General features: G+C 36.3%; 1 protein-coding gene and 3 pseudogenes across 1 annotated transcript; 1 reads left to right on the forward strand and 3 right to left on the reverse strand.

Moving 5' to 3' along the window:
- Positions 1 to 959: 959 nt before the first annotated feature.
- LOC146907497 (uncharacterized) lies at positions 960 to 10,604 on the reverse strand (annotated as a pseudogene).
- A 2,562-nt stretch (positions 10,605 to 13,166) lies between these two features.
- Positions 13,167 to 14,195, reverse strand: LOC146907498 (uncharacterized; annotated as a pseudogene).
- Positions 14,196 to 14,204: 9 nt separating this feature from the next.
- Positions 14,205 to 15,098, forward strand: LOC146907499 (uncharacterized; annotated as a pseudogene).
- Positions 15,099 to 22,886: 7,788 nt separating this feature from the next.
- LOC146907500 (F-box/kelch-repeat protein At3g23880-like) lies at positions 22,887 to 27,600 on the reverse strand. Its single transcript, XM_085727506.1, has 2 exons — positions 26,399 to 27,600; positions 22,887 to 23,248 (listed from the first exon to the last, which is right to left on the reverse strand). The coding sequence occupies exon 1, from the start codon at positions 27,598 to 27,600 to the stop codon at positions 26,401 to 26,403; it is 1,200 nt and encodes a 399-aa protein (XP_085583632.1). The 3' UTR covers positions 22,887 to 23,248; positions 26,399 to 26,400.
- Between the last annotated feature and the right edge of the window lie 377 nt (positions 27,601 to 27,977).

A 27,977-nucleotide genomic window follows, 5' to 3' on the forward strand; every position in this document is an offset into this window, starting at 1 on the left:
GAAATTGGAGTAGTTGATTATGCTCATTAAAAGGAAAAAGAGTTGAGAATAAACAGAGACCAAAATAAAAGTAGAGATGAAAAAAGATGACCTTGGAGAACAAAAACAAGGAACTAGTAGTATTAGAGATGCAGATCAAGAAGAAAATTTGAATAATTGTAGAAAGCATAAAAGATCACAAATTTACAAATATTTTTAGGAATAGTATATAAATTGTAGACAAAATGGTTGACTGATGAGGCTGAATAATGAAAATATTTATTGATTTGCAAAAACATTACTATACACTTAAAATATATATAGATAACTGGGTTCTAAACATGGATAGGATCAGTCCATTAATTCAGCATATCTATGACAAATTTTGGAATAAACTTAAGTTCATTGAAAGAATTTACTTAAATTCAAAAGTTCATTGAAAGAATTTAAGTTCTAAACATGCATTGAAAGAAAATTTATCAGCAAGACTAAGCTCTTCTAGGATGTTGTTATCAGCGTTATGGAATCTACAAAAATTATAGTTATGGTGCACTAATTTTTACTCTTGCACTATCCCATCACCGGGTAAAACATGCATTTATGAGAAGATAAATAGACTTCTGTGTGGCCTCAAACAAGACCAAAGAGCATGGTTTGAAAGATTCCAATCTTTAGTTACTCAATTTTACGTATCAATTAATTTTCATTTCAGAAGAAAGATACATAGTTTCATAAGTCACTGACCTTAACCTCATAAAACTAAACCCTTAACCAGAATGTTCTAACCGCATGAAATAAATTAGTCTAGCTTAAAGCTATTAGCAAAAACATTATATGCTTTAAATATACATACATATTACATAACTAAGATCTTAATATGATAATATGGTTTTGATGTAAAGAAAATTGTCACACCATTGTAACTAAGTACATGAAGTAATATAAATTCAAAAAAAGTATAAAGCCAGAAGAACTTACTTTCAAGAAGCTGAAACCAAGCTTTCGACATAATCTTTCAATGGGAACCAAAATATCATTTTGTTAAACGTAGTTTTCTTTGCTTTGTTTGTTCTCAGGTTATAAAGAATCGCTCGGTCTTGAACAATGTCTGCCAATACCATTGTTTCACCATTCTCAGAAAGATGCAATGGTTTTAATATTAAAAGCCGGCTACCAGCATATTCGTAATTCGTGTGAATGTAGTGATATATAACTTTGTGGAATTGAGTCCAAGAATTTTCATTTCCAAATTCTGTAATCTTCCATATAACCAAATCAGTCTTCTTGAAAGCATGATACAAATACAAGGAGTCTTTCAATACACAAATACTCGGCGCTGCTCCACCATTATCATAACCTTGAGGGGGCAGAATGTAACGCCCAGTTTGAAATTATCTAGAATAATCAAACGTGCGTTAAAGAGTGATATTGGTTACATTAATTATACAATACAGAAACGACTTTAAGTCGAGAGTTAAGATACAAAGCTTCCGTGTCATATGTTACATTATTACACACCAAAGTTTTTGCTTCATAGATCTAGTTACGAAATCTAACAACATAACTTAAATAATATATATAACATATGCATCCTTAATTCAAGTCCACTTTGATTATGCAATCTCGATCAATCCAAAGCTTTTTCCTTACCTTTTCTTTGAGCAACCTGTGAACCTGAACAAATAAGGAGTTGGATGAGACATAATGCCTCAGTGAGTTCTATCTAGCCTAGGCTAGTGATAACCTTGGGGAAAAATCTATGGTCATCACGTGTCTAATATACAACATGCCGGTTGATTATACGTGTGTGGTCTTTCTTGGCTAGACGGTAGTGCATGCTAGATCCGTCGTAGATTCTCAAACTTACTAGAGGTTTCGCTACTCTATTCATGTCATGGCGATCAAGGGAAAAAGTCTAAGATCGCTATATCAAGATACGCGCTAATTATCAAGAAATATCTTTCATGACACATTTCTAAGTCGGACGACTAGATAAAACCTAACTCGTCTTCGACATACTTCTTTACTTGATTCTAATCTTGTACATATTATATCATAGCTTAATTCATACGCAAGCGTAAAACATGTTCAAGTATTAGGTTAGAAGTTAGCGTTGAACAATCAAGAATATCTGTATTCATTTTACGGATTAGTTCCAGGAGGAGCAACCCCGAAAGTTAATCCTTTACTACCGGTAAAAATGCCTAACAAGGCGTACCAGACTCCCTTAGTGAACGTGCGGGTCCCTCACGGCTTACCCCATTCCCCCTTGGAGAACCTTTTGTACCCAACCTAGGAAGGTATACAAAAGACACGACACCTTACTTCTTAATAATCTTATTTGTATGATTCTTGTCTTATCTTACTCATGAATAGATTACTATACGTTATTCTTCTTATTAATCAATCTCAAAACTTAACTATCTAATTCTCGATATATAGATCGAGGCTCTAAGTTCTCTCCCTTTATCATAGTGTATAGCTTGCTACCCATTCAGGGTTTAGCTTTCTCTCATGTCATGCTTTGCCTTCACCAACGAATACTTGCTGCACTCTTTTATTCTCAAGAAAACATTTGAAAGCCTATGATTTAGGACATTGTTATGAGGGGTTCACTTATAAAAAGACTGTCCAAGGAAAACAGCTCGAAGAACGACCCAAGGCAAGAGGCGAGCAAACAGCGCAATGCTGCACTGACTTACTCACCTAGGCGAGTACAAGAGATCGCGAGGCGAGCTGCCTTACTCGCAGCTGCGAGCAGAAGGCGAGCAACACCCCCCCTGCGGCCTTCAAGCTCGCCGTGGCGAGCAACTTACTCGCTAGGCGATCTTTGACAGCCCAGAATCTCCCAAAATGGTGTTTTTGATCAAAAGACCTCATATACAAGTATCCCAAAGCATAATATGACCCTTAGGAACATTTAAACCTGTAAAAACAGTCTAAGAGCAAGTATCCATAAGGAAAACAAGCATCACATGAAAAGGGGCAAATAATTTATATATATAAACCCTAACAAAACAACTACTCTTTCACAAGCATCACACAACCCATGGAAAGGATCTATCTAAGAACTCACCTTTGGATGATTAAAAGTAGACTCACACAAGCTCAAGCTCTTGACAACAACTTATCCACAAACCCTAGATATGAGAAATGTTTGGTGAAGCTTGCACCAACTCCCTTGCCAACAAACTAAGCCTAATCTCTAGTCTAGTGAAGGTTTGGAAGATGATTGAGTGGTGATTCAAGTTTGGGTGATGAGTGGTGGTGATAATCTTAGAGAGAAGGAAGAGCAAAAGAGAAAGATAGAAAACCTAGAGAGAGAGTGGAGAAAATATTATGAAGGTAAAAGTCCCAAAATCATATAAATATCTTCCTCATGCGAAATTCCAAAAATGCCCCTCACCTTAAACGCACACATTGCACCGTGATCAGGTCCTATTAAGCGGGATGTTACATTCTACCCCCCTTAAAAAAATTTCGTCCTCGAAATTTAGAATATACCTGAAAACAAGTGCGGATACTGACTTAACATCTCCGATTCAAGCTCCCACGTAACTTCCCCATCCGGCGAACCTCTCCAAACCACTTTCACTATAGGAATCTCTTTGTTCCTGAGGGATTTGATGTCACGGTCTATTATTCCTTCTGGTTCCGGCTGAAATGTCAAATCTGATCTCTAATCTATAGAATCTAACTCAACAGGTTGGAAAGGATCCGGAATGTACTTCTTTAATTGCGATACATGAAATACATCATGTAATCCCGACATAGCTGGGGTAAGGCCAATTGATAAGCCACTGGTCCGATACGCTTGAGTATCAAAAACGGTCCCACATACCTTGGACACAACTTCTTAGTTCTGAAAGCACCCCTTAAACCTAACTTAGGGGTAACCTTTAAGAATAGATGATCACCCTTATTGAACTCTAAAGGTGTTCGCCTCTTGTCCGCGTAGCTTTTCTAACGACTCTGAGCTGTTCTCATCTTTTCCTGAATTGACTTAATTTTCAGAGTTGTCTCTTGAATGATTTCTGGCCCAATGATGCTCTTATCCCCAACTTCAGCCCAACACAAAGGAGTTCTACATTTCCTACCATACAATGCTTCGTAAGGTGCCATTCCAATACTTGAGTGATAGCTATTGTTGTAGGAAAATTCTATCAGAGGTAAGTGGTGATTCCAACTTCCTCCATCTTCTAGAATGCAAGCACGCAACATATCCTCTAAAGTCTGAATGGTTCTCTCTGACTGACCATCAGTCTGCGGATGGTGAGACGTGCTTAGTCTCAATTTAGTTCCCAAAGCTCTATGAAAAGCTCTCCAAAAGTGTGAAGTGAAGATTGGATCGCTATCTGATACGATGCTCGCTGGGACACCGTGCAACTTGACAATCTCTGAAATAAACAATTCCGCATATTGTGATGTCTTGTAGGTAGATTTAACCGGTAAGAAATGAGCCGACTTGGTTAACCTGTCCACAATTACCCAAATTGAATCATGCCCTCTTTGAGTACGAGGTAAGCCACCTACAAAATCCATGGTAATGTGCTCCCATTTCCATTGAGGAATCTCTAACTGTTGCAATATTCCAGCGGGTCTTTGATGTTCTATCTTGACTTGTTGACATACTATGCATCTCGCTACAAACTCGGCAATATCAGTCTTCATACCAGGCCACCAGTATCCTTTCTTTAAATCCTGATACATCTTGGTGGAACCAGGATGAATCGAGAAACTACTTTTGTGAGCCACTTCCAAGATTAATCTTCTAAGTTCTTGATCATTCGGGACACATATTCTTCCCTCAAACAAAATTGCCCCATCCGAAGCTATAGAAAATTCCGGGTGGACACTTCTTTTCTGAAGTTCTGAATCAGCACCTTGTGCTTGGATAATTCTTGATTGCAAGTCGCATGAAATTTCCAATTGATGCAACCATATACCATCTTTATCCTCTGTGGCTTCAAGATTGAGGTCTCGGACCTTTTCATACATCTTACAAACATGCATCATGACCTCGGCTCGAGCTAAGGCCTTACGACTCAAGGCATCTGCTACCACGTTGGCCTTTCCGGGATGGTATTACAAATCAAAATCAAAGTCCTTTAAATACTTCATCCAACGCCTTTGCCTCATATTCAAATCTCTTTGATCAAATAAGTACTTCAGACTCTTATGATCACTGAATAGCTCAAAATGTGTTCCATACAAGTGATGCCTCCATATCTTCAAAACAAAAATGATGGCTGCTAATTCTAAATCATGAGTGGGGTAGTTTTCTTCATGTGTCTTGAATTGTCTAGATGCATAAGCTATCACATTGTTTTCTTGCATGAGTACTCTACCAAGTCCCTTAGACGATGCATCACAAAACACAATATATCCTTTCTCTGGGTCTGGTATAGTTAAAACTGGTGCCTGCGTCAACTTCTTCTTCAGAGTCCTAAAACTCTTCTCACATTCTTCATCCCACACAAAAGGTACATCCTTCCTTGTGAGTCGGGTTAATGGCAAAGCGATTTGGGAAAACTTCATGATGAATCGCCGATAATAGCCAGCTAACCCCAAAAAGCTTCGAACCTCCAAAACATTCTTTGGTCTAGTCCAATTTTGAACAGCTTCTACTTTCGACTGGTCAACTGCTACTCCTCCTTGAGAAATAACATGACCCAGGAACTTAACTTCTGACAACCAAAACTCACACTTGCTAAACTTTGCATAAAGTTGTTTTTCTCGGAGAACATCCAACACTGTTCTCAGATGTTGTGCATGCTCCTGAGGATTCCTAGAATAAATCAATATGTCATCAATGAAAATAATGACAAATTGATCCAAAAACGGTTGAAAGATCCGGTTCATATAATCCATAAAAACTGCTGGAGCATTGGATACACCAAAAGGCATAACTAAGAATTCATAATGTCCGTAACGCGTTCTGAAAGCCGTTTTAGACACATCCGAAGATTTGATTCGTATCTGATGATATCCAGATCTAAGGTCAATCTTTGAGAACACGGACGCTCCCTTAAGCTGATCAAGTAGATCATCAATCCTTGGCAATGGATACTTGTTCTTGATTGTTACCTTATTCAACTGGCGATAGTCAATACACAGTCTCATGCTACCATCTTTCTTCTTGACTAACAACACCGGTGCACCCCAAGGAGATACACTAGGCCTGATGAAATGCTTCTGTATAAGCTCTTCAAGCTGAGACTTCAGTTCTTTAAGCTCCAAAGGAGACATTCTATAAGGCGCTACCGACACCGGCTCCGCTCCTGGAATCAAATCAATTGAAAACTCAATTTCCCTTTCTGGTGGTAAATTTGTGATATCGGCCGGAAAGACATCCAGGTACTCACTGACAATCGGAATATCACTTGGACTCAAATCTGTTTATGAAGTCACGGTGAGCATAACATAAAAACCTTTATCTTGAGCACAAATAAATTGAGCCATTTGATACGTGTGCTTTAATAATTCTGATAAAGCCACTCCTTCCACCGTGTTAGTAGTTGGCATATAAATACTCTTCTCTGCACACCCTATATATACGTGATTTGCTGACAACCAATCCATACCTAATATCACATCAAGTTGCTTCATCGGAAGACATACCAAGTCTATATAATAAGTCTTACTAGATACGGTGATAGGACAATTCTCACAAACATAATTCGCTACAATTCCTCCGTCGGTGGCCGTAGTTACCATCATAGGGGGATTTAATAACGAAACAGATAACTGAAGAGCTTCAACACATTGGAAAGAAATGAAAGAACAGGATGCTCCACAATCAAATAAAACATTAATAGGATTTTGACCAAGAAAACACGTACCGCCAATCAAATCTTCATTAGCTTGTGCCTTTTTGCCATCCAATGAGTACACCCTTCCTCTGTTCATTGCGGTACTTACACCTTTGCCCTTGTTCCTCCTAGTTGGACAATCCACCATAAAGTGCCCTCTCTGGCCACAAGCATAACATGAATCGTCTCCCATTTTGCATTGGCCAGCATGAGTCCTTCCACATTTACTGCAAGCAACAAAAGAATTGGATGAACCCATCTGTCTTCCCTTCTGAGGAGACCCCTTCTGAGGAGACCCCCTTGGCTTTAACTTATCATGATGCCTATCAACAAAATTGCCTCTTCTTCTATCAAAGGACGTGGTACCCTCTCTGACAGCTTTATCAAAACCTCTCTCAGCCTCCAAACTATTATGCACCATCTCATCGAAATTTGTTAACCTTTGCTGACTGACTACCGCATATAGTTCACCCCTCAAAGCATACTTATATTGGTTAACTTTCCACATCTCATTACCCGCATACTCATGGTGAGTAGAGTAATAAGATAATTCCTCAAACTTCTTTGTGAACTCCGTCACCGACATTTGACCTTGTTTCAAATGAAGAAATTCCTGCTCCTTCCTGACCTTGAACGACAAAGGAATATATTTCTCTTTCATCACTTGCTTAAAGTTCTCCCAATTCACTGGTAATCCATTTGTCACCATCCTGCGTCGAGCAGTTTCTCACCAATCCTGTGCTGCACCTCGGAATTGATTAGTTGCATAAACTACTTTCTCTTCCTCGGTACAATTGGCCATAAGAAAAATCTTCTCCATATGCTTGATCCACCTCTTAGCTTCAGGTGGTTCCCGGCTATCTTCGAACTCTGGAGGATGGTTCCGATTGAATTCTCGGAATACTGGGTTTCCCACTACTGGAGGTGGTGGATGCGGTTGATTCAATCCCGGACCTTGGTGCATAGCTGCAGCCCACTGCTGCTGAGACTGTGCGTTCTGCTGGATCTGCTGTTGCATCATGTGCATCATCTGCTGATTCTGCTGCATCATCTGTGCCCACAACTGAGCATCAGGGTTAACATTCTGCTCCACATTCTGATTGGCTCTTGGTCGGCCTCGTCCTCTTTGTGCTCCAGACATTCTCGCTCAAACTGTCATATTTAAGTCAAAGCGATCAATTTCAACCAAATATAACAATGAGGACAACATCCTAAACTCAAAAGAACAACTACTTGGATTGTAATATTAATGACCCAAGGCACGATCTGAAACGACCTGCTCTGATACCAAAATGTAACGCCCAGTTTGAAATTATCTAGAATAATCAAACGTGCGTGAAAGAGTGATATTGGTTACATTAATTATACAATACAGAAACGACTTTAAGTCGAGAGTTAAGATACAAAGCTTCCGTGTCATATGTTACATTATTACACACCAAAGTTTTTGCTTCATAGATCTAGTTACGAAGTCTAACAACATAACTTAAATAATATAACATATGCATCCTTAATTCAACTCCACTTTGATTATGCAATCTCGATCAATCCAAAGCTTTTTCCTTACCTTTTCTTTGAGCAACCTGTGAACCTGAACAAATAAGGAGTTGGATGAGACATAATGCCTCAGTGAGTTCTATCTAGCCTAGGCTAGTGATAACCTTGGGGAAAAATCTATGGTCATCACGTGTCTAATATACAACATGCCGGTTGATTATACGTGTGTGGTCTTTCTTGGCTAGACGGTAGCGCATGCTAGATCCGTCGTAGATTCTCAAACTTACTAGAGGTTTCGCTACTCTATTCATGTCATGGCGATCAAGGGAAAAAGTCTAAGATCGCTATATCAAGATACGCGCTAATTATCAAGAAATATCTTTCATGACACATTTCTAAGTCGGACGACTAGATAAAACCTAACTCGTCTTCGACATACTTCTTTACTTGATTCTAATCTTGTACATATTATATCATAGCTTAATTCATACGCAAGCGTAAAACATGTTCAAGTATTAGGTTAGAAGTTAGCGTTGAACAATCAAGAATATCTGGATTCATTTTACGGATTAGTTCCAGGAGGAGCAGCCCCGAAAGTTAATCCTTTACTACCGGTAAAAATGCCTAACAAGGCGTACCAGACTCCCTTAGTGAACGTGCGGGTCCCTCACGGCTTACCCCATTCCCCCTTGGAGAACCTTTTGTACCCAACCTAGGAAGGTATACAAAAGACACGACACCTTACTTCTTAATAATCTTATTCGTATGATTCTTGTCTTATCTTACTCATGAATAGATTACTATACGTTATTCTTCTTATTAATCAATCACAAAACTTAACTATCCAATTCTCGATATATAGATCGAGGCTCTAAGTTCTCTACCTTTATCATAGTGTATAGCTTGCTACCCATTCAGGGTTTAGCTTTCTCTCATGTCATGCTTTGCCTTCACCAACGAATACTTGCTTCACTCTTTTATTCTCAAGAAAACATTTGAAAGCCTATGCTTTAGGACATTGTTATGAGGGGTTCACTTATAAAAAGACTGTCCAAGGAAAACAGCTCGAAGAACGACCCAAGGCAAGAGGCGAGCAAACAGCGCAATGCTGCACTGACTTACTCGCCTAGGCGAGTACAAGAGCTCGCAAGGCGAGCTGCCTTACTTGCAGCTGCGAGCAGAAGGCGAGCAACACCCCCCCTGCGGCCTTTGAGCTCGCCGTGGCGAGCAACTTACTCGCTAGGCGAGCTTTGACAGCCCAGAATCTCCCAAAATGGTGTTTTTGATCAAAAGACCTCATATACAAGTATCCCAAAGCATAATATGACCCTTAGGAACATTTAAACCTGTAAAAACAGTCTTAGAGCAAGTATCCATAAGCAAAACAAGCATCACATGAAAAGGGGCAAATAATTTATATATATATAAACCCTAACAAAACAACTACTCTTTCACAAGCATCACACAACCCATGGAAAGGATCTATCTAAGAACTCACCTTTGGATGATTAAAAGTAGACTCACACAAGCTCAAGCTCTTGACAACAACTTATCCACAAACTCTAGATATGAGAAATCTTTGGTGAAGTTTGCACCAACTCCCTTGCCAACAAACTAAGCCTAATCTCTAGTCTAGTGAAGGTTTGGAAGATGATTGAGTGGTGATTCAAGTTTGGGTGATGAGTGGTGGTGATAATCTTAGAGAGAAGGAAGAGCAAAAGAGAAAGATAGAAAACCTAGAGAGAGAGTGGAGAAAATATTATGAAGGTAAAAGTCCCAAAATCATATAAATATCTTCCTCATGCGAAATTCCAAAAATGCCCCTCACCTTAAACGCACACATTGCACCGTGATCAGGTCCTATTAAGCGGGATGTTACACAGAAGCTGTGTGTATTTCTCTCTACCAATATCAAACGAAAGAATCACAAATTCGCCTATAGTGTCATTCGACCATTCACTTTTATTGGCCAACCAATTAACAGTACAATTCAAATGCACTCTCACTGTGGTTTTCGTATGAGGATTCGTATCACCACTGGGACTTAATTCCAGAACCTTATAAACGTCGGTTGAATTATCATAAACAAACACAAACTGACAATATATCACACTAGACTTATAGCTATACCCTAAAAGGGTTTCGTGCAGAACGATGAAGGTGCATTTTGACGAATTTAGGATCGGAGATAATAGTATTCCAAGTATGACTTACAGACTTCATCAGCATCAGATAATTGACAGGAAGCCATGACGGGATTTCGGGGATAAGCTCGTCGGGGAGGAACGGCGATGGATTGGGTGGATGTGTATTCATCAGTCACGGCGGTGTCTACAGAATACGATGAAGGTGTAAATGAATGAGGGGTATGGACAATGCATAATGTATGCAATGTTCGGGGTTCAAACCCCGGCCACCACCAAAAAAGATAATTAAAAATCAATTTCTTATAAAGACAAATTAATCATTTCAAAAACATTACTATACACATAAAATATACATAGATAACTGAGTTCTAAACATGGATATGATCCCTTAATTCAGCATATCTATGACAAAATTTTGGAATAAAGGAAATAGTCATACTATAGAAACGAAGTAAATGAATGAATATAAATTGAAAAAATTATATCGCAAGATCAGAACTTACTTAAATACAAGAGTTCATTGGAAGAAAATTTATCGGCAAGACTAAGCCCTTCTAGGATGTTGTTATCTAATAAAAGAAAACAACATACAGAACAATTGTATAGTTTCAAAAAAAAACTTACCACCACATTTATGGTCTAATGTCAATTATTTGAACTCTAGCAAGCCCAAGTTGACCTTCTTAAGATACATTAATAGGGACAACAATAATGTAGTGTCACATTTGCTTCGGACCATATTACAATGCAATCATTTGTTATGATGCTTAATCTCTGTCAGGACCTTTTGCTTCAATTCCCTCCTTCTTTGTATCATCAATTCATGGGTTTGTAGGCTTGGTTACCTTTTATCATGAAATATCATGAAAGGTTAAAAGACATTCTCAAACTTTGTAACATGAAATTGCCAACTAAAAGTATTTCTGATTTAGACAGCGTCCATGCATTGATTTGGAATAAGATAATGAAAAAGCGTAACACTAAGACAATGAAAAAGGGACGTACCTTGAAAGAAAAGGATTAATTTGTAGACAATTTCAGCGATGTATTTCAACAATTTATAGGAGAATGAAAACCCCATTTTTGGAGATTAATCAATTTCCAGGAAGAAAAAAAATTGCGTGAAAAATATGGGCACCGAACCTTGGGGGTCCAAGACTCTTACTTGGGGTACAAAGCTAGCCTAAATCGGACGTGTGTGATTGGGTGTTCTTTTTCTTTGACTTAACTCTCATATTTTAAAATACATCAATTATAGAATTCAGCTCTTCACCCTGCACTTTTCGCTCGCGCCCTGCAGCCATGCCGAAAATACCCCTGCGTTAGTTAACTAACGCACGTGTAAATCAAACATGTCTTAAATTTACACATGTGTGACTTAAGTCACACTGCATGAGTTAACTCACGCAGGTTATAATAAACCCAGCGTAAGTTAACTCACGCTAGTCTGTTTTGATCTTTTGTGGTATCTAGACGGTGCTTCAATGGTTATGCTACTTTTAATGCTTATTAGTTATTGTACTTACAAGGTCACTGTTCTGCATTGTAGCTTAAAGAAATAGATGCAGTTACTATTCCTTTTTTTCAATTCAAGGTATGGAATTAAGAAGATCCACGTGGCTTACATATGATGGTTCAAAAGAATTTATTGTGTTTGGTATATTCAATTAGAAGTAGAACAACTAGGATTCATTCATCACCCGTGCCTGGTATATTTGAACGTGAATATGTAAAAACATTCTGAATATGAAAAACAATACCAGCGTGAGTTAACTCACGCTAGGTTTATAACCTGCATGAGTTAACTCATGCAGCGTGAATTAAGTCACGCATGTGTAAATTTAAGACATGTTTGATTTACACGTGCGTTAGTTAACTAACGCAGAGATATTTTCGGCATGGCTGCAGGGCGCGAGCGAAAAGTGCAGGGTGAAGAGCAGAATTCTCAATTATATCATTATCCACATAATTAATTACTTAACATTAAATATTTATTTTATAGAATTAATCAAAGCAAGTTAAAAAGAAATACACGTATATATATACTACTAACTACTAAGTAGAAATAATAATTTTAGTACCCCTTAAAAATATTGGGCACTGAGCAGCCACCCCTGCATCCAACCTAGCGAAACAATAAGCAGCAAAGTTTCCTTCTTGGAGGTTCTGAAGCAACACAATGTACCAATCCCAACTAAATAATTTCTTAATCAATCTGATCAAGTTGCCTAACGTATGAAACACATTCAAAGGATCACAAACCAACCAAATTACATGAAGAGTGTCTGAATAGCAAACAACATGACCATGACAAGTTGGAGTGACGACGCATGATCTATTGAATCTATAAACATGAACACCACCCCATATTGCAGTGATGACGCATGTGTAGACCACTGGATTTCCAAACCCAAACTACATCTCTTATCAAATTACTTTAACAAATATATTTCAAATATTAAAACAAGACACTCAAACGAATCTTATGAAATATAATCATATAGCCATTTCAAACCTTAAGACTTTAGAGAAAATATAAGATAAACAAAAAATTCACCGAGTTCATAAGTCATCTAAAGCCACATAATTTGAGAAAATATAATGATACTATAGAGTCCATGACAAGTTTTTATAGTTTAATGAGAGTATAAGAAATTTAAAAGGAAACAGAAGGAACAAGATCCAAATTTAAGAGAGTAATAAGTTGCATGCATGGTGCTAAATCAGCATATTATTGAGCCAGACAATAATCAACTTCATCGTGTTGATTTTGAAAACATCAATCCAGCCAATAAAGTTGTGATCTATAGGGAATTCGACAACTACCAACAAGAACAATGCATTTCATCATTTAATTATTACACCATGAATACACTTCACATTCTGCATATATAGTATTAATATAGCACACACAATTTCTTTCATATCCCCAATTGCCTGGATTGCACAGCGCATTGCATTTGTGTTGTGAGAAAAACAATGCAAGGTCACCCAAAGTTTCTAGCTTGAGATAACTCATCGTTGAGAAGTCTATCATGCGGACATCCAATAATTTAATTTGTTTAAAGAAAACTACAAGAAGATTCCCATCATAACTAAGTAAAATAGGAAAAAAGGATGGTCCATTGGGTTAATTTTCAGTTTCTAGAAATTTCAAACTTGTAGAGTTCAGACTAAGTACACCAATCTCAACCTTGTAAGTGAGAACATAAATACTATTATGCAAAACAACGAAGTCCAGAACAATCCACAAATTTCCGCTTTTGGAATAAGTAACCTAACTAGAATATCGAGAATGATAAACATGCAAACTACTTGAGCTTATGCAATAAGCATCTATGACACGTTCATTTGAACCTTTGACAAAAGTAAGTAATACTCGAGAACCGTAATGAAACAAATAATATTCAATAGCTGAGGTGTCAATGATCATTTGTTTTCTTATAAATGGATTCATTAATTGTAGTTTAATAGCTCCTTTCATGATGAGATATCCACTAGACGAACTCAGATAGGATAATCCCCTAAAATAACTCATCTTAGCGCGGTAAGCTCATTTTTCTGGTATGTTATAAAAAGAACAAAATTTCTTTGCATATGAAGTTGGTTAAACAAGTAGTGGCTATGGTGATACCATGAAACTTTTCCAATAACTTTTTTGAACTCTCCTCCACTCATTGTAAACACCAGAAAATTGAAATAGATCGTCAAAATCTAGTTTTCGAGATATGATATCAAGAACATTATCCAAAAGTTTCATGGTATCGCAATCACCACTCTTGTTCAAACAATTTCATATGCAAAGAAATTTTGTTCATTTTAAAGCATACCTGAAAAACGAGCTTACCGCGCTAAGACGAGTTATTTTAGGGGATTATCCTATCTGAGCTCGTCTAGTGGATAACTGATCATGAAAGGTAACAATAAAATACAATTAATAAAACCATTTTTAAGAAAACAATTGATCATTGACACCTCAGCTATTGAAGATTATTTTTTGTTATGGTTCTCGAGTATTACTTACTTTTGTCAAAGGTTCAAATGAATTTGTCAAAGAGGTTTATTGCATAATCTCAAGTAGTTTGCATGTTTATCAGTCTCGATATTCTAGTTGGGTTACTTACTCCAAAAGCGGAAATCCGTGGATTGTTCTGGACTTTGTGGTTTTGCATAATACTATTTATGTTCTCACTGACAAGGTTGAGATAGGTGTACTTAGTCTGTACTCCACAAGTTTGAAATTTCTAGAACCGAAAAATTCGCCCAATGGACCATCCTTTTTGCCTATGTTAGTTAGTTGTTATGGGAAGATTCTTGTGGTTTAATTCTTTAAACAGAATAATTATTGGATGTCTACTGGATAGACTTCTCAACGATGAATTATGTCAAGCTACAAACTTTGGGTGACCTTGCATTGTTTTTCTCACAACACAAACACCATGCACTGAGCAATCCAGGCAAGTGGGGATATGAAAGAAACCGTGTGTTCTATATTAATACTATACATGCAGAATGTGAAGTGTATTTATGGTGTAATAATTAAATGATGAAATGCATTGTTCTTGCTGAAAGTTGTCGACTTCCCCATAGATCACAACTTTATTAGTTGGATTGGTGTTTTCAAAATCAACACGATGAAGTTGAATATTCGCTGGTTCAATAATATGCTAATTTAGCACCATGCATGCAGCTTGTTACTCTCTTATGTTTGGATCGCGTTCCTTCTGTTTCCTTTTTAATTTCTTGTACTCTGATTAAACTGCAAAACTTTTCATGGACCCTATAGTTTCATTATCTTTTGTCAAATTATGTGGCTTTAGATGACTTATAAACTCGGCGATAGATTGGATTGAGGTTGGAGACCGCGTGAGTTGGGTGGATGGGTATTAATCAATCACGGCGGTGCTACAGAATACGAAGATGCGTGTTAATGAATTAGGGCTTTTAGTAATTTTTAAGACATAATAATACAATAAATTTAAGAAATTCTTTTTTCTTTTTTGAAATTTTTTTTAAGACAATCTTATCACCTACTCAAATCATTAAAAAGTAATATGTTATAAGGGAAAATTAACCATTTCAATATTTTTCCTTTTTATTCTTTTTTGACCAATTTTTATTTTTATTGTTCTTTATCATTTCTCTTTTCTTTTTTACTTTTAAAATTATAATTATTTTCTTTATTTTTACTGATCTTCTCTTAATTTTTAAATTTTAAATTTATTATTCTTACTCTCTCTCTCTCTCTCTCTCTCTCTCTCTAAATTTCTTTTATTTTTCTTTTCATTATGTTATTTTCCTTTTACATTTCAGATTTAAAGTTTCTCTCTTTTTTGTCATTTGGAGTTGATTGTTGTTGTTCTTGTTTTTAATTTCATTATCTCGGTTTTTTATATGTTTGTTTGAATTATATGATGAAAGTACGAAGTTGATGATGAAGATGAAGAAAGCAAAAAATGAAATAAAATAAAAAAAATATTTGTGTGAATGAATTAGTGGTTTTAGTGAATAATAATTTTTACTAAATGAATGAATTAGGTCGGAGACGCCGTGAATTGGATGGATAGTGGATACAAAATTTAAACAATTGTGTGAATGAATTAGGGGTTTTAGTAAATAATAATTTTTAATTTAAGACATAATACAAGAAATTAAGACATTGTTTTTTTAGGGAAAAATTTAAGACATTCTTATCACCTACTAAAATAATTGAAAATCAATTTCTTATAAGGGCAAATCAATCATATCAATAATTTTCTTTTTTATTCTTTTATGACCAATTTTTACTTTTTTATCTTTTTTTTTATTGAAGAAGTTAAAATGGAATTATAATAAAGAAAACCGGAAAAAAGAGAAAACCCTTACAAGAATTGCTCTTGTTCAACACTTGCTCGCTATGGCGCAGTATTTGCTCGCCAGGCTAGCACTCTGTTCCTGGGATCCCATAATTTTGGGTTCCCTCTCGGGAAACCCTCCCAAAATCTTCCCAAAACCCCATTTTTTTTTATCCCATTTGACCCAAAATTGTTTTCCACACTTCATCCAAAATTGTTTTACACACTTCATCCAATGTTAACACACATTTGACTCAAAAACAATATTTCATAATCCCTTTTAAACTATGAATTTGGCACTTAATTTGCATACAAACAACACCCACGCATACTCAATCACTTATCAACAACATACTTCATGCTTTCAGCAATATTTAACAACAACATGATTTTCACACATTTAAGTCCAAATCTCAAGAACAACTTATTCTATATCATCAAACATGAATTTAAGCACATAAACAACTTAATTTCATAAAGTTCAACATACCCAGGATTAACATAATCAAATAACTCGAAAATCAATTTAACATAACACAAATTTCATGAAAATCACATAATCAAACATGACCCATAACTACTCTATCACTCATAATCACTTAATGGTAAATATAAACTTTTCCTCTTACCTTAATCTCCAAAAGCTACTTTAATCTTCACTCTAATCTTCCTCTTGATTTTTCCCCCAAGCATCTCTCTTTTTCTTGAATCTTCTCTTCTTCCTCTTTCTCTCCATCTCTCTCTCTCTTTGCCTCTTTTTCTCAAAATGAACAAATGAACTCTTAACCCTAATTTCACAAATATTATTTTCTTATATACTATTGGGCTTAGTAACCAGGCCCGGCCTTGGGAGAGTGCAAGATGCTCAACCAGGCCAGGACTCCAAATGCTACGGGCCTCAAACAAAAAATTAAGTCTAATACCCACCCCCACTTAAATAAAAAAATGTATGTTATATTCTTTTCTATCTACAGTACACATTTGAGTTTTATTTCTTCTAGACTCTAGTTCTCCTTTTTGTACATAAATCTGATCGTCACCCCTAATTTGTATAATCACTTAATCAGTCGATTTGGAAAGCTATTTCATTGAAAGAATCACAACAATCATTTTTTTTCGTACAACCATTCGTTTTACCCTTTTCCACAACAGAGGAGTGACAAATCCAAACGACACAGTTAGATAAATTTCACCTCTTTCACTTAATTTTTTTAATTCCTTTCATATTTAGAAGTTCTTCTGATTCTGATTTTTTTAATTAAGTTTAGATACACAAAAAAAATTACGTTTTATTTTACTAGGGGCCTATTTTAAAAAGAGAGTCGAGCCTCCTATTTCACAGTGACGGTCCTGTTAGTAACTATCGGTCACTAACAAAATGTTACTACATAAGTACTTCATTAAAACCTTCACTATTACTCATACACCAATATCCTATTAATTACCCCAAGTTACTATAATTCTCATAAAATAACTCTCCATACCCAAAAGTACTAAAATACCCTTAATATATCTAGAACCCAATTAACCAAACAATTTAAAAAACAATTAATTAAATAAAATCCTAAAATGGGTCATTACAGGTTCTGTTAGAACACACCACACAAAGAGAGTAAGATATTGGAGATTTTGATAACAACTTTTTTCAACACACTCACAATGTAGATTTTGATTTTGACTTCAATAAAATGGAATTTGTAAATAGCTTCAGTGATAGAAAGGATTTTAGAAGGTGCGGTGGTTGTTGTTGATTCAGATGTGGTTTTTTGAGGTTGTGGTGGTGGCGGGGAATTGGGAGAGGAGGTGGGGGATATTATAGAAAAAGAGGAAGCTTGCGTGTTTCACTCTTTCATTTTTTTTATTTTAAAAATACATGTGTGGCATTTATATTTATTTTTAATTAAAAAAAAGGCGCATGTGGCTGTTGGAACAAAATGAGTTTAAACAATGCTTCTTAAGTTTTGATGATAACAAGGTATTAAAAGTTCAATTAGATATGCTAATATTTGTTCAAGTGTGCAGGACCATAGGCTAAAATTTATTATTTCTTAATCAAAGTAATGGTTCTGAAAGAACAAATTGAAGAGCAAAGATTTTCAAGAGAAGCCATGTTGCAAGTCAGAATCTAAAGAAGTCAGACTCTGGAAGCAGTCAGACTCTGAAGATCAACCAGAAGCTGGACCTCAGACTCTGGAAAGCTGAAGAACAAAGAAGCAGAAGCATTGGATGATAAGCTTTGATAGTTCTGAAGATCAAGCATAATGGTTCTAGAAGTGTTAGAAGGTCAATGGATGTTACGTTAATTGAAGGGCAATGAAGGAAAACAGTGTATGACCACTACCTCCACTACCTCCAACATTCCCATGTGCATTGTATGAAGCTACAACCGTGTCTCCATTGGAAAAGAACAGTTAATTATTTATCAAGGAAATGATTCAAAATCATTCCTTCATAGGACATTAACCAAATATAGCAACAAATCAATGATGATGGATCAAGCTCCTCCAATGAATCTTTGATGCGCTGACACTCTTCAACGTCTCTTTTCAACCTTTATACAAAGGATTCAAGACTTGAAGAAACTACAAGACTCTGCAATATTTTACAAGTGCCAAAACTCTGTCAAAATCATTATGCATCAAAGCACTTAGAATTTCTTATAAACTTTCATAACAAAGAAATTCTTAGTCTAGAGTCTGAACTGTTTTGTATTTGTGAACACCTCTGATTGTATATCAATTGTTCAACCAAACAATTTTTCTTTGTAATCTTTGTTAGTTAGAAGTCTCTTGCTTGTGTCTGAATACAACTGGTACAAAAATAATACATAATATGTCTGAATGATACAAATACTAACTAGTGAGTACATAATATCAAATATGTAGTCTGGGTACATAACATAACATTACATAACATGAGACACATAAACTAATGCACAACATAAATGCACGATCAACCAGTAGCTTTCTGCTAGATACCTGAGTACCTGGAGAAAAATAAAAGGATTGGGATGAGACATAATGTATTAGTGAGCTCTCCGTATCCTAGGTTATTAGTGGTTAAGGAGAAACCTGGAACCACAATCTGCGTCTCTTACATATTTCATATTAATCTGTCATAAACATATAATAATCAATAGTTTATACAATCATTATGTTAGCTTGTACAAACAAGTTATCTGAGTTCATTTTACTGAACGCACAGGGTGGAGTAACCCCATCAACATCCCACTGTGCTAACCGACAAAAATACTTATCTTATCAGGCTAAAGTCAGACTCCTCTAACTACATGTGGTCTACCAACTAGGGTAAAACTCATCCAACCTAATCTGAAGCCTGCGAGGGACACAAATTATCTAATCGTATTGTTCTATAACATATATGTAATATGTTTCGATTATTCTGTGGTAACTATATTCTATTTTCTAAATCGAAGTCTCATAATTAAAACCCATAGTTCTTAGGGTTAATAAACTACCTAAACGATAACAATTTAAAGTATGATTTACACACTCTCATTATATGTCAAGTGTTAATCATATCCTTAACTTGGTTTACCCTATATGGGACTCATTTGGTGTTGATGACAAGTTTAGGGAAGGGTTATGACAAGTTCGAAAGAAACTTCTGCAGTCAGACATCAAAACTTTGAATTTTTAAAGGCCGGTAATCGATTACCATAGAGGGGTAATCGATTACCAAATAACTCGACATTGCATAATTCACACTGGTAATCGATTACCTCAGCCCAGTTTTCAGTATTCAAATAGCATTTTTCTTCCCCAAACTTATCAAAATGACCAACCAACACTATTAAGTCAAAAATCAACATTTTTATGCATGTACCTCAAGCCAAGAACACCTTCAACACAACATATCATATGGGGAAAATCAAACTAATTAACATGCACTAATCAAAATTCATGTTTTCTCACAATTCAATCAAGAATCTACCCATGGAGGGAACTAACTACTAGGAACTGGCAAGAAATTCATGCACATCTAGTGTATGCTTCTTAATTTTACTAAAGTTTTGCATTTTCTTTTATAGAGTTGACATTGGGTGACTTTCAATTTTCTTAAAGATAAAAGCATGTGCTTGTATCTTCTTATGTGAAATATGTTTTTAGTTGGTATGGGATTGGGTCAGAACAAGTTTACACTGGACCAATTAATTTTTTTTTTTTTTTTTGCATCTAATCAATTTTATAGGTACCATATTTGAATTAGAAAAACTTCGTATATGACAGAAACTTGTGTCACCCCCAAAGGCATATATGTTTCCAACATATGAAGCATAGTAGGACGATGTTCACAACAAAAAATTTGATAAGATTGATTTCTTTCAACAAAAACGGACCATCAAGATATTGATTTCTTTCAACCTAGATTGATTACTGTGAGAGCGGGTTTCACTTCAAAGATATACTCAATATAGAATATAAATTTATAAAAATGTCCATAATCAATTTAAGATAAGAAAAAAAATTTGTAGCGTCATTGTAGTTAATTAGCTTGGTATTAACTACGACAATTATTTGTAGCTAGAATTAATAACAAAATGTATATAATTATATTATTCAAGTGTATCTAATCAAAAAGTGATTAAGCTAGATTGTGAGAAATATACTTAAAATGTCAATTACTAGTCGATAAATATTAAATAGGCATTGATTCACAACTAATTATTAAACAATTAACAATAACATAGATTTATATATATGTGCAAGCACAATTAATCAAACGGTCAATCAACATCTGTTCCCTAACATCCAATCATTTCAATAACAACACACGTTGCTAGTAAGTTACAACACATTTGAATAAAGATGCAAAGAAGAGAAGTACGATAATAGGACTTTTCACTTTCTTCGCATGCCTTCCCATTAGATACCTTTTCTCTTTCAAACTTGTATACCACAAAAATGCATAAAGACACGTGTTTAGAAAGATAAATGCTATCACAAAAATTTGATTAGAAAAGATCAATTGTAGCTTTAAGGTGGTTACTTAGTGTACATTGACTAAACAAAAAGGACATGGCTCTCTTAAATTCATGACTTGTCGATAAAAAATGAGATTCTACGTATATTCCAACTGCTGTAAGTTTGGTTTGGAATAATTCCATGGAAAGCAATATCAAGTAGAAAAACAGAAAAGGAACTCAATTGCAAAATTACACAAGGCCAAACTAGAGGAAGATAGCATATATATCTTATCTTATTTCTTTAATGCCTGCACAGATTTTTATAGTAAATACAAAACATTAGACATACGCAAACAAACTTATGAAACCAATTCTAGGGTGGCTTCTAGGGGAAGGTTCACTTAAGCCCATCAGCAGTAAAACCCAAAAGTAACTATGTCCATGTTTGTCTCGGTCTCTTCAAATACATCTAAAAGACTATTCTCAAACAAAATGTGTTCCTCAATTACTTCTCATATAAACTCTTCCAAATAAAAAAAAATCAATAATATTAGATTAATTGATCCTAACATTCACAAAATACTTATCTTTCTGAACCCTAACATCAGAAATTGAATTGTGAAATTAAAAAAATAAAATATTACAGTACATAACAAAGTCAATAAACTTGCAAATAGTGCAAATATAGCACTACACTAAGAACATAAACAATTAGAGTTAATTAGATGAGGCAAGATAATTTTAAATATGACCATGAGCAAAAGGGTTGGAGGAAGAATGCTAAGTGATAGGTTTTAAACTATTAGGAAACGGGAGTAGAGAATGAATTTCGATCCCCACTGGATTACTTAACCAAAAAAAAAAAAAAATTTCCTCCAACCTCTCTTGAAGAATACGGGAATTTTTTTTACTTGACACTAGGTTGCGAAGAAAAAATGTTGTACACTATCTTTTTTTGCGAAGAAATATATTTCGACCCTCACTAGGTTACTTGGCAAAAAAAATCTTTTATACCTACACACAACCTTTCTTGGTGGCTAGATATTTTAAGAATTATTAAAATATCAATTTTTTTTTCTAGCTTATATATAAAAGCTTGGGCCACCGCCGTCTCTTTTGAGTGTTCGTTATAGTCTGGCTAGGTTTACTCCTACCTAGAAGCGTGCATAGCTTATTTATGGTTGTATTTTACCTCTATTTGTTGTGAATTCGTTACTAAAATCACACAAATAAACTTAGATGTTTGGAGCAAAAGGAAGGGAGTAATCAAGAGAATAGTAGTTTTCAAGAACAAACAACAACAATAAACAAACTTAGATCTAAGTTTGAAGCAACACAACTAACATGACCAAAACAACCAAGATAAGAAAGAAGAGGAAAGGCAACACACAAATATATGTTTACACAATTTGGACAAACTTATCCTGCATCTAGGGAGAGAGAGAGCTGCTCACCAATCAATCTACTATGAAATGAGTCCTATTTTTCATGTCACCGAAACCCACAAGGAATCCTAAGAGAAAACAATAAAGAAAGCTTCTTGATCCTTTCTATACTGAGATCTCACAACCCAAAGTGTTTCCCAACCCAAGAACTTTTATCTAATTCAAACGCATCACATTAGTACCGACATGTACTTTAATAACCCGGTAGAAGAAGAAGGATCTAAATATAGGAAAGAAACAAGCAATTTTGTGCAGCTACAGAAATATCATTCAGACAACTTTGTGCAGCTATAGAAATATTCTATATCATACTAAAATGGTCCTGCAAAAACTGTACTCAAACTACACAGGGATGTGGGGATTTCCACTTGCCTTTACACAAACAAGTTTATAATTGAAAAACAACACAGTTACAATGCAATAAGTAACTACAAAATACAATTGTTTCCAAAGAAAGTCTAAATGAACTTCAAGAGGGCCATTGATGTCTTAACTAGAACAGATACTATGGCTGAAGGGAATATAGCTCCAATAAGCCTCTTTCATCCGACCAACATGACATGTACCATCAATAACGCTGAATTTGCTCGGAGTTGAGGTTCTAGATCTACAATTCAAAAAGGTTTCCCATTAGACAGGAGAGTGAAGCAATAGAGCACATCGAAAGAACAAAGACACAAGAAAGCAAATGCCTATCTACCATAATGCAATAATACAAGTCTAAACCGTAGGTGACACAAAGGTATATAAATAAAATAAGTCTCACTTCCAAAAACATTGGGTGTAATCACTGTCAGACCAAGAAGAAGTTCAATATTTATTGATTTGCAAAAACATTACTATACACTTAAAATATACATAGATAAATGAGTTCTAAACATGGATAGGATCAGTCTATTAATTCAGCATATCTATGACAAAGTTTTGGAATAAATTTAAGTTCATTGAAAGAATTTACTTAAATTCAAAAGTTTATTGCATTGAAAGCAAATTTATCAGCAAGACTAATATCTTCTAGGATGTTGTTATCATTTGCTGTTATATAACAACAGTGGACCACAACAACTTGATCAGAGTTATGGAATCTACAAAAGTTATAGTTATGGTGCTTAATCTCTAGATAGCCTCCATGAATTGATTTGGAATAAGCCTATTGTTTAAACTAGTTTACCCTTTCAGTTTTTGGAATAAACAGACCTTCTTTTTATTCTCCAAATCAAAGAGTCCAGATGTTTTCTATTATATCATCACTATTCCTTAGACCTTTCTTTTTTTTTTGAAACGGCAAATATTATTAAACGTCATCCCCGCAAGACGCAAGGAATTAACGAGAACAAGATACAAATGGTGCCCCATATAGACGGAACACCATAACCACCTAAAGACACCCCTGGAGTTAAACCCACCAAAACACAACACCACCTAAAACATACTCCAAAAAACAACAAACATTGTAAACACGGAGTCCACCACCACCCATCGTCACCACTCACCCACAGAGATCACCCTCAGCAAAAACTACCAGATACCAACTCCCAAGCCGAGCCACATTTCGAAGAGCACCTAACCAAGGAACATGCAGCTATCACAAACCTCGCGACCTCCTTCCTCAAAAGAGCACAACACACAGCCCAAAACCAACAAAAGTCCAAGAATGACTCCCTATCTCGAATCAAAAGTGATCGGCCCACCAGACTATAGAACAAAATTAGCAGGGCACCCCTCGCCCCTGGTACACCAGAGAAAAGCCAAACCAAGTCAAACAAAGATTGCAGCTAGACCCCGACTCCCGATCTCGAATCCAAATGAACCGGCCCACCGAAAACCAGCATACAATATGTAAGACGAAAGACATGGCATGCGAAGTTTAAACAACAAACACATCAAAAGGAAAAAATGCTCAACAAAATGGGACACGCACTCTCCAAACACCCTAGACACCTGAACCACCCAATAAAAAAGAACTGGTGACGACTAACATGGACCCGTGTAAACAAAGGCTGCCTCCAAGAAAAAACCACCCCAACAAGCACCCGCCTCCACCACCTCAAACGACAAACACACAAAGAAACCGGAGGGTGTCTGACACCAAATCTAGCATACTCAGAATCTACACAACCACCGACGCAAACAACCTCAACCCCCACGATCCTTACAACAACAAACGATCCGGAAGTTCATTGATGGAGGATTAATCGTGGATGGAAGAGCTACCGCCACACCTGCAGACGCCAGAAACGGACCACACAGTTCAGCACCACACATCACCACCTTCGCGCCACGCGTCCGTCGCCACCTCACACCAACCGAAACCAACACCAACACCTCCTTAAAAAACCTATCAACCACCCGTAACCACCAAACACCACCTCAGTCACCACCACCAAAAACCCCGCTACCACCCACCATATAACCACCACTTAAACCCCACAAAACCCCACACCCACCCACAACGTGCGACTGTTCCTCCTCAAAACGCCCACCAACGTCGACACCTTCATCCGCGACTGTTCCTCCTCCAACCGTCCCCCAACGTCGACACCTTCATCCGCCGGACCAACGTCCACACACAGAACCACACATCCTCACCAGCACGACACCACCCGTCACAACCTCCACCACGCATCACCATGTTCCCGCCACCACCACAGCTTAACCAGATCTGTGATAGATCCACCACCACACCACCATAAACCACTCAAACCCACACCACCGGAACACCATTCTTGGAGGTGGTTTGGCTACTAATGTGCATAATCTTGGTCGGATGGCAAATCAAATAGCTGGTGATGCTCTTCAGGATCTGTTTGTTGATCCGCAAACTGACCCTCAACAACAGCCATGGTTCGTTGGCTGAGGAGGGACACGAACCCAAGCAAGAAGCCAGAAGGAGCAGCGTGTGTTGCAAAAAAACGAAACTGGGAGGCAAAATCGTCCTAGATCTGAAGTAGATCTAGGAAGGAACAGTACCATATCGGATGCAGAGAGCCGCGAACAACAGACGACCCGAAACAGAGCACAAGGGAAGGAGGAGGGTGGTGCGGAGACGAAGTCTCATCGCACCACCACCGCCGGCAGGCTACATAGGGACGGACAGATTTGGATTAAGGGGGGGGGGGAGGAAGGTTGAAATGTAGAGAGAGGGCAGAGGAAATTTTTTAGAGAGAGGTTACGAATTTTGTGAAAAACTAACTTTTTCAACAACCATCTAAACTGTTTGAAGTTTTTTTCCTTAGACGTTTCAATTTACCCTTTCAGTTTTTGGAATAAACATAACCTTTGGTAGTGCATGTTTTCACTTCCTTAGACCTTATAACAATAACTAATTAAAATTTTAAAAGGCCAAAAGATTTTACTAGTAACAAAGCTTTGGCTACACTGATTTTGACTCTTGCACTATCCCATCACGGCAAAACATGCATTTATGAGAAGATAAATAGACTTCTGTGTGGCCTCACACAAGACCAAAGAGCTTGGTTTGAAAGATTCCAATCTTTAGTTACTCAATTTTGTTTAAACAGATATTTTACGTATCAATTAATTTTCATTTCAGAAGAAAGATGCATAGTTTCATAACTCACTGACCTTAACCTCATAAAACTAAACCCCTAACCAGAATGTTCTAACCGCATGAAATAAATTAGTCAAACTTAAAGGTATTAGCAAAAACATTATATGCTTTAAATATACATACATATTACATAACTGAGATCTTAATATGATAATAGGGTTTTGATGTAAAGCCAGAAGAACTTACTTTCAAGAAGTTGAAACCAAGCTTTCGACATAATCTTTCATTGGGAACCAACGTATCTTTTTGTTAAACGTAGTTTTCTTTGCTTTGTTTGTTCTCAGGTTATAAAGAATCGCTCGGTCTTGAACAATGTCTGCCAATACCATTGTTTCACCATTCTCAGAGAGATGCAATGGTTTTAATATTAAAAGCCGGCTACCAGCATATTCATAATTCGTATGAATATTGTGATAGCTAACTTTGTGGAATTGAGTCCAAGAATTTTCATTTCCAAATTCTGTCATCTTCCATATAACCAAATCGGTCTTCTTGAAATCATGATACAAACACAAGGAGTCTTTCAATACACAAATACTCGGCGCTGCTCCACCATTATCGTAACCTTGAGGGGGCAGAAGCTGTGTGTATTTCTCCCTACCAATATCAAAGGAAAGAATCACAAATTCGCCACTAGTGTCATTCCACCATTCACTCTTATTGGCCAACCAATTAACCGTACAATTCAAATGTACACCATCAAACCCCTTCCGTTTGCACACTTCAAGAGGAACTACTGGAAAACTTGGAATAGTTCTCCAAACATTATTCGCCAAACTAAAGACTCCCACTGTGGTTTTCGTATGAGGATTCCTATCACCACTGGGACTTAATTCCAGAACCTTATAATTGTCGGTTGATTTATCATAAACAAACACGAACTTATAGAATATCACACTAGATTTATAGTTATACCCTAATTTATCAGATATTTTTCTGGGAGCGGGGTTCCAAAAACGTAACCAAATATTTTTATAATCAAGAGTCTCGTCATAAGAAAAACCTAGCAAGCAAACCAATCCATTACATGAACCAACAATTTCGTCACAATCCTTGTCCTTCAAATGGTAGTAAGGATCCTTAGGAACTGTGATCCAATTGTTTTGCAGTACACTACTAACAGGGAAATGTAGGAAATTGTAATTGTAATCAGCATGCGGCTCACCACGGTACCAGAAGTAAGGGTTTCGTTTAGAACGATGAAGGTGCATTTTGACGAATTTGGGATATGAGATTATAGTGTTCCAAGTATGACTTACAGACTTCATCAGCATCAGAGATTTGACAGGAAGCCATGATAGGATTTCGAGGATAAGCTCGTCGGAGAGGAACGGCGATGGATTGGATCGAGGTCGGAGACGCCGTGAATTGGGTGGATTGGTATTCATCAGTGTCACGGCGGTGGCTACAGAATTCGAAGAAGTGTGTGAAATGAATGAGGGGTTTTAGTAATTTTTATGACATGATACAAGAATCTTTAAAAAAAAGACATAATACAAAAAATTTAAGACATTCCTTTTTTTTTATTTGACAAAAAATTTATGACATTCTAATCACCTATTCAAATTTTTTTTTTTTTTTTTTTAGGAATATCACCTATTCAAATAATTAAAAATCAATTTCCTATAAAAGCAAATTAATCATTTCAATATTTTTTCTTTTTATTCTTTTTTGACCAATTTTTATTTTTTTGTTCTTTATAATTTCTCTTCTCTTTTTTACTTTTAAAATTATTATTGTTTTATCTGTTTCTACTACTCTTCTC

The sequence above is a fragment of the Medicago sativa genome, chromosome 7 (genome assembly GCF_051527215.1).
Source record: "Medicago sativa cultivar Bolivia chromosome 7, Bolivia_mono, whole genome shotgun sequence".
NCBI lineage: Eukaryota > Viridiplantae > Streptophyta > Magnoliopsida > Fabales > Fabaceae > Medicago > Medicago sativa.